The following is a 6,358-nucleotide window of genomic DNA, read 5'->3' as shown; positions in this document are numbered from 1 at the left end:
AATAAGCACTAAGCACTAAAAGAACTTCAATTTCTTACATTTTTAAAAATAAGAGGTAATTAAAAATCAGAATACAATCAGCACCACTTTCTTAATAAAATAAAATTAGGCTTCGAATAGCTAAATTTTTATCTCAGTTAAATAAGCCCCCCGGAATCCAGATCCAGATCTTTTCTTAAAAAATGTTTAAATAAAAACCATCAGATATCAAAATGCAAATAATAACTTTTAAAATTATAATTTAACCAGACAGCGGCTCAAAATCATTTGACAACATTAACGCGCATTCTTCTGAGCCGCCAGGCGGCCCACAAAAAGTACAATCAAATGCTCAGGGACGGTTTCGCACGACTCTCAACAGGAGTGGCCAGCTGCAGTTGCTCCTTGGGCTGTTCGCTGCTTGATTCCAGTTGTTTCGCCTCCTCACCGGCTTCTAGTTCCTTGGGGGGCTCTTCTTCAACATCTTCAATAAGGCGATATGTAATGGGAGCCGGCTGTTTGGCCGGCAGCCAATCTGGGATGATCTTGTCGTGCAGACGCCATTTACCGTACTCGTTAGAGATGTGCTTCTCAAACACCACATACTCGAGTACGTCCTTGGTAAGAATCTCGCTTCCATGCATCAGCCGGCCAAAACGATCGTAGATAGCCAGCATTTGTTGGCTGTGGAAGCGCACAGTGACCTGAGCGAACTGGTTCTCCTTGGTAATCACCTCTGTCACACGGGCATGAACAACTCGAGGTGGTTCTAGCGACTGGAGGAACTTCCACCGAATGGTTTTGTCCTTAACGTTATGCATCATTTCTGGATAACAACGTTCGCTGACAAACTCACGGATCTTATATTTTTCCTTGGCTGCCATGTGCGTGTGGGCCTGAATATAGATGTCCTGGGCCTCGGACCCAAACTCGTCGGTGCTAAAACTCTCCTCGTAGGAACGAATCTTACGTACAGCCATTAGGCTCTTCGACTTTTTCTCAAGGAATTCCAGCTTCTGCTTGGCACCCGATGTCGAGATGATTGACTTCTTGCCATCGCCTTCGGGAGGAACATAAGCTTCGAATATGCCGCCCGTGCAGCTAATGTGAAAGGGGCGCTCCATCCATGGACGTGGCGGTAAGACACCACGTTCCTTCATCCGACTGCGCATTTCCTCCTTGCTAATGTCTTCCTGTTTCTCGCGCAAATTTGGAAGATCCATCTTCACGAATTTCAGCTTGCGCAAGCGCTTGAACTCGGGTTTCCAGTGCTTGGTCTGTCGGTGGCGCACCTGCTGCATTTGGATCATATTCTGTAGCGGAGGAGCCAAAACACCCAGGCCACCTGGAAGAGAGGCCGCCAGCTGCACTGCGGGCATAACCTGCGATTAGCAATGAAAGCCTGGTTAATAGGAATGTGTATGATTAATCTATTTATTTGCCAGTCACCTGTAACAGTTTAAAACACGTTTTAGCCGACGCAAGCTTCTCCATCGTATTTTATTTATTATATAAATAGGGAACTCCTCAATAACAAACTTTTGAAGAATTAACCTAAATGCACTAACGCGTCCTGCTTGCAAACGTGATTACAGCGATAATTCGATAGGTTCCAATAGGTAAACAAAACGTTATCGTGATTTCACCAGCAGCATTCGATAAATTTCAAAAGGTTTTACATTTAAAAGAAAATCCGTTACTTTTGTAAAAGAATGTACACTTAATATAATATATAGAATGCCACTATTTATGAAAATAGTAAAGACACAACTACGATTGCATGAATGTTTTAATTTCATAAAACTATGGATTTCGATCAATGGCAGTTAATGTTATTGTGATTTTGGACACTTTCTGGAAAAAAGGAAAAGGTATTTCGGTTTGGATGAATGCAACTATTCGTCCTCTTCTTCGGGACCATCTACGCAACTTTCGCTGCAGGGTGGCAGGTCGTCCAGGAAACGGTAGCCAGCGCTCTTGAACATCTTGGCTTTTAGCTGAGGGGCAATCACCAGGCAAAATGATAATCCAATTCAACGGCTTGCTGTCTACTCACCAGAAGCTGCTGGTACTGGCAGTCATATGCGTTGATAGCTATATCCCGTTTCCGCAACTCGTTTCGTAGAACCTCAATCTCCATTTGCTGGCACTGTGCCCGCTGGACGGCGCATTTTGCAGCCACCAGTTCCTGCTTCATTTGCTTGCACCGGCACTGAAAAGGATAAACGAATTTTGTAATCACATAATTATATAGAGCTTTTGAGCCCACCTTCAATATCTCCTCGTTTCCCTTTGCCTTGTCCACCTCGTTTTCGTAGTAGTTCTGCATTTCCTGCATTTCGCAATGCATCTGCTGCAAGCTCTGACACTGTTGCTGGATATTGTCTTGGAGGTTGTTCGTCAAGCACTCCGCTTCGTTGGCCTTTTCCTCCAACTGGCTAACCTTATCTTCTAGCTCTTCCAATTCTTTGCACTTTTTCCGCAGGGCGTCACGGTCGGCTAGAATCTTTTTGATGTTCTCAGCATCAGTATCTGGGGAAAAGGTGCCCTTACTAGGAGGACTTGCACCTGAACCAGCAGGGCCTGAACCTCCACCACCACCACCACCGGAACCACACTTTTTGGCACACCTTTTCATCACTTCGTCCTCGAACTGACGCAGTAGAGCAACCTCCTTGCCCAAATCGTCTATCTTTTTCTGTAGATAAGGGATGTCGTTGCTCTTTTCCGGATCAATTGGAATGCTGTCCAACTTGCATCGCTTTGACTGCTTATCGATCAGTCGTTTAAGATTAGCATTCTCCGCCTCAAGGATGTCATGTGCCTTGTTCATGTCGTCGATGGCCGCCTGTAGATCATTTAGCTCCTTCTCGTCCTGAGGAGTTATCTTATTGTCATCGGCCAACTGCTTTATTTTATTTTTGAGGGCCTTGCTCTTTTCCGGGTCGTATCGTTGATCCATAATCCGCTTAATTTCATCACTCTCCTGATTGGCTGTCCTGAGTTTTTCATCTGAATCTGCTAATTTTTTCTGAAGAATATTGTTCTTTATCATCAGATCCTGCATGCGACCAATTGTGTTATCGGCGGCATTTATTAAACTGTCGTTCACCACCAAGTTACTTCCGTACTCATCCTCAGGACCACGTGGAGTTATGGGAGGAGGCTTACCTTCTCCTTGCTTCTTTATCGGTGAATTGCAGGCCACCAAATCAGCTACAAACTGCGACTTTCTCTCCTCGTTTGCTGACCATGATCTGTCGTCGATTGTAGATGGATAGGTCTTCAACTTCACACATGCGTCGACGCACTCAAACTCATATGTCTCATTACCAAACGGAACGTGAAAGAACTCTTTCTGCGTGGAGAACGCCATAGTTGCGCCTAGCGCTTAACAAAAAAGAAACTAAATCTTTCACGCAAATTTTTTACACTTTTTAAAAATGTTGTGTTATGGCCCGATTCTGAAAACTAACAACGAAATATAGGTCCGACATGTATTGGTAAACAAAAATATCTATTGTTGGGCTGAATATACAAACACATAATTACGCCTGACAGTTGAAAGATCGCCTGCTGAAGTACAACTAATTAACAATTTTTGGTGTACTAGAATCTATTCGAGGCCTTGGGACCTTAGCTCCGCCAGCGATTCGTCCGCAGAGTTCATGGAAGAGAAACCACATGGTTGCATCGTCATGCTGGCTGTACCAGAGCTAATTGTGCGCAGAGCACTTGAGTAACCGGAAAGCTCTGCCAGGGGAGCATTCACCAGTATCATCTAAAACAGGTAGATTTAGTGAAAGTCCTAAAAAGTTATGCGTTTAATATATACCTTGTTTCTATCACCCTTCGGTAGAACATCGTTAATTAGCGCACGTCGTCGTGAAAGATCGGCCATAATGCCAGAAATGCGTTCGCTAGGTGCCACAATTTGAAGGGACATAATCGGTTCCAACAGTCTAGTTCCACTCATGCTTAGCAGCTTTGAAGGCATTGATAATATTAGTAAATCACATAACCATAACCATTCTACCCTACCTTTTGGACACACTGAGCTGCCGTAGCCATGACAAAGGAATCTGCTGTGCCGCGTCCAATATTGACACTGTGCAGGCGAATCTGGGTCTCCACAACTTGACCACCAACGCGAGGTCCTCGCTCCAGAGCACTAATAGAGCCCTTCCGAAGAACCTGAAGAATACGCGGTCGCAGCGTGTTGAGGTTTGGCAAGTTTTCTGGTGACTTATCTAAACTTTTTTGGAAAAACGAATATTATATTAATTTTTCTTGATAATAGCCATTAGGTACTACCTAAATAACTCATTTTGATTCTTAACCAACTCCAGAGTAATACTGACATTCTGCTTGCTGCCAGCGATTTCCTTCTCAACACTTAGCGTAGTTAACGATGGTGAGTCAATTGTCTCCTTGTAAGCAATTTGCAGAGGACCCAGATCAACATCGATTTTGTACTCACTAAGAATACGTGACTTGATGATGTCCATGTGCAACTCTCCCATTCCACCAAGCACTGTCTGTCCAGTGACGGAATCGTAGCTGACTCTCAGGCTAGGATCCTCCCTTTGCAGTTGCTTGAGTGCCTGTTCCATGGCCGTTTGTGAGGATACACTAGGAGGTTCAATGGAACAGAAGTATACGGCGTCGGGAATTTGAGGGTCGATGGCAAACAACTCGTTTGATTCATCCAGTTCATCATCATCCTCTTTCAGTGCAGAAGCACCCAGGCTTTGCTTTAAACGTTTCTGAGCATTTTTTAAAGCTGAGTGGCTGGAGGTCAGCAGATCTCCCGTCACCGTGGACTATATTTTATTAAGAGCCATTAAATGCAGGCGTTTAATTATTATTATATAAGATGTAGCTTACCTTAAGACCAGCACATATCACAACATCACCAGACTGCACAGCGCTGACTTCTCGATATTCGTCGGCCAAAGGCTCATATAGTTTTGAAACAACTTCGGCCTGACCACGAACGGAAATCAAACGCATACCTCGTTTGATCTCGCCCCTTAAAATCCGTACCAGAGTCAATGGACCACGTTGCTTGTCGTGCACGATCTTAAAGACTTTGCCAGCCACTTCTGTTCTGCATAGTAAAGTTTAGTACAGAATGATATCTCATTCAACATCATTGTTTTACCCAAAGCAGTCATAGATCTGGTTACGTTCCTCGGGAGCCGGTAAATAAGTGTTCACAGCATCCATCAGTCGTTGAATGCCAACGTTTTTGTAGGCAGATCCTAGTAATACGGGCACCACTTTCTGCTGGCTGGTAGCCCTTCGAAGAGCTCTTTGAATAAGGCCATTATCCACATTGTCAAAGCTTTCTGTGCTGATCACCACATCGGCCAGTTCGTCATCCAATCCTGACAATTTATCAATTAGTTCGTTGCGCTTTTCCTGCAGCTGGCGCAGATCGTCTGATGGCTCTAATTTTACATTTTCGTAACTGCGTCCCAAATCCTTTTGTTGCCAACTTATCCTCTCCAATGTAATCACATCATTGATAGCTATATATTAATAAATTTATATAAACTATAAGGAAATCTTAAAAATAGTTAATACCCAATACTCCATCTTCGTCTTTTACAGGATACTGCAAGCAAACGGGCTGCGTTTCCAGCTTGTCTTTCAGATCGCTGACGCACTTTTCAAAGTCTGCATCCGGACGATCCATCTTGTTGACGAATATGAGACGAGGTAGCTTGTGCTTGTCCGCCTGCGACCACACGGTGACTGTTTGCGCCTCTACGCCAGCGGTGCCATCCAAAACAACGATTACACCATCCACGGCATATAGGGATTGCTCGACCTCCATAGTGAAGTCAATGTGGCCGGGTGTATCCAAAAGGTTAATGCTAGAATGGAGGGTATAAGTAAAATGAAAGGCAAGAATAGAAAGCTCTACCGGTGGTCATTCCAAGAAAAGGTTACTGCCGAACTGCATATTGTTATGCCGCGTTCCCGCTCCTGAGTTAGGTAATCGGTAACCGTATTACCCCGATGCACCTCTCCCAAAGCCCGTGTTTTTCCCGCATAGAAGAGCATGCGTTCTGTGGTCGTTGTTTTACCTAAAAAGTAATTATTTATCAGTTAAACCCCAGTGCAAAAAGGTATTGTTTTAGTATCACTCACCTGCATCTATGTGCGCTAAAATTCCTATGTTCCTGATCTTGCTACTATAACTACGCTTGCAGATTTGATTGGACAGGTGCCAAAGGTACATATTAGTATGTATTGCTCCACATTGAAATGCATATTTAAGCATTTTTCATTGATAAATTAACCAAAAGAAGAAAGCTATAAAAACAAAACCGCCTTCAGCAGCTGATAATTTGCTATCGTTATCGAAAGG

The 6,358-nt window shown here is 43.9% G+C and overlaps 3 protein-coding genes across 4 annotated transcripts; all 3 read right to left on the bottom strand.

Annotated features, from left to right (window-relative positions):
- Positions 1–222: 222 nt before the first annotated feature.
- On the bottom strand, positions 223–1,573 carry LOC108115624 (probable 39S ribosomal protein L45, mitochondrial). Its single transcript, XM_017227171.2, has 2 exons — positions 1,429–1,573; positions 223–1,361 (listed from the first exon to the last, which is right to left on the bottom strand). The coding sequence occupies exons 1-2, from the start codon at positions 1,471–1,473 to the stop codon at positions 324–326; spliced, it is 1,083 nt and encodes a 360-aa protein (XP_017082660.1). The 5' UTR covers positions 1,474–1,573; the 3' UTR covers positions 223–323.
- Positions 1,574–1,750: 177 nt separating this feature from the next.
- Positions 1,751–3,355, bottom strand: LOC108115621. The gene is made up of 3 exons (XM_017227169.2): positions 2,249–3,355; positions 2,036–2,191; positions 1,751–1,976 (listed from the first exon to the last, which is right to left on the bottom strand). The coding sequence occupies exons 1-3, from the start codon at positions 3,353–3,355 to the stop codon at positions 1,875–1,877; spliced, it is 1,365 nt and encodes a 454-aa protein (XP_017082658.1). The 3' UTR covers positions 1,751–1,874.
- A 122-nt stretch (positions 3,356–3,477) lies between these two features.
- Positions 3,478–6,326, bottom strand: LOC108115620 (ribosome-releasing factor 2, mitochondrial). 2 transcript variants are annotated; one of them, XM_017227167.2, is made up of 9 exons: positions 6,139–6,326; positions 5,912–6,074; positions 5,569–5,861; positions 5,144–5,513; positions 4,867–5,089; positions 4,294–4,802; positions 4,021–4,234; positions 3,815–3,964; positions 3,478–3,760 (listed from the first exon to the last, which is right to left on the bottom strand). In XM_017227167.2, exons 1-9 carry the CDS (start codon positions 6,269–6,271, stop codon positions 3,596–3,598), a joined length of 2,220 nt encoding a protein of 739 aa, XP_017082656.1. In that variant the 5' UTR covers positions 6,272–6,326; the 3' UTR covers positions 3,478–3,595. The 2 variants fall into 2 exon arrangements, with proteins under 2 accessions (XP_017082656.1, XP_017082657.1); XM_017227168.1 differs by lacking the exons at positions 3,478–3,760; positions 3,815–3,964 and having other exon boundaries at positions 4,160–4,229.
- Between the last annotated feature and the right edge of the window lie 32 nt (positions 6,327–6,358).

Source organism: Drosophila eugracilis, unplaced genomic scaffold, assembly GCF_018153835.1.
Source record: "Drosophila eugracilis isolate 14026-0451.02 unplaced genomic scaffold, ASM1815383v1 contig_47, whole genome shotgun sequence".
Classification (NCBI taxonomy): domain Eukaryota; kingdom Metazoa; phylum Arthropoda; class Insecta; order Diptera; family Drosophilidae; genus Drosophila; species Drosophila eugracilis.
The sequence above is the reverse complement of the archived record's forward strand: the minus strand, read 5'-3'. Positions and strand labels throughout refer to the sequence as shown.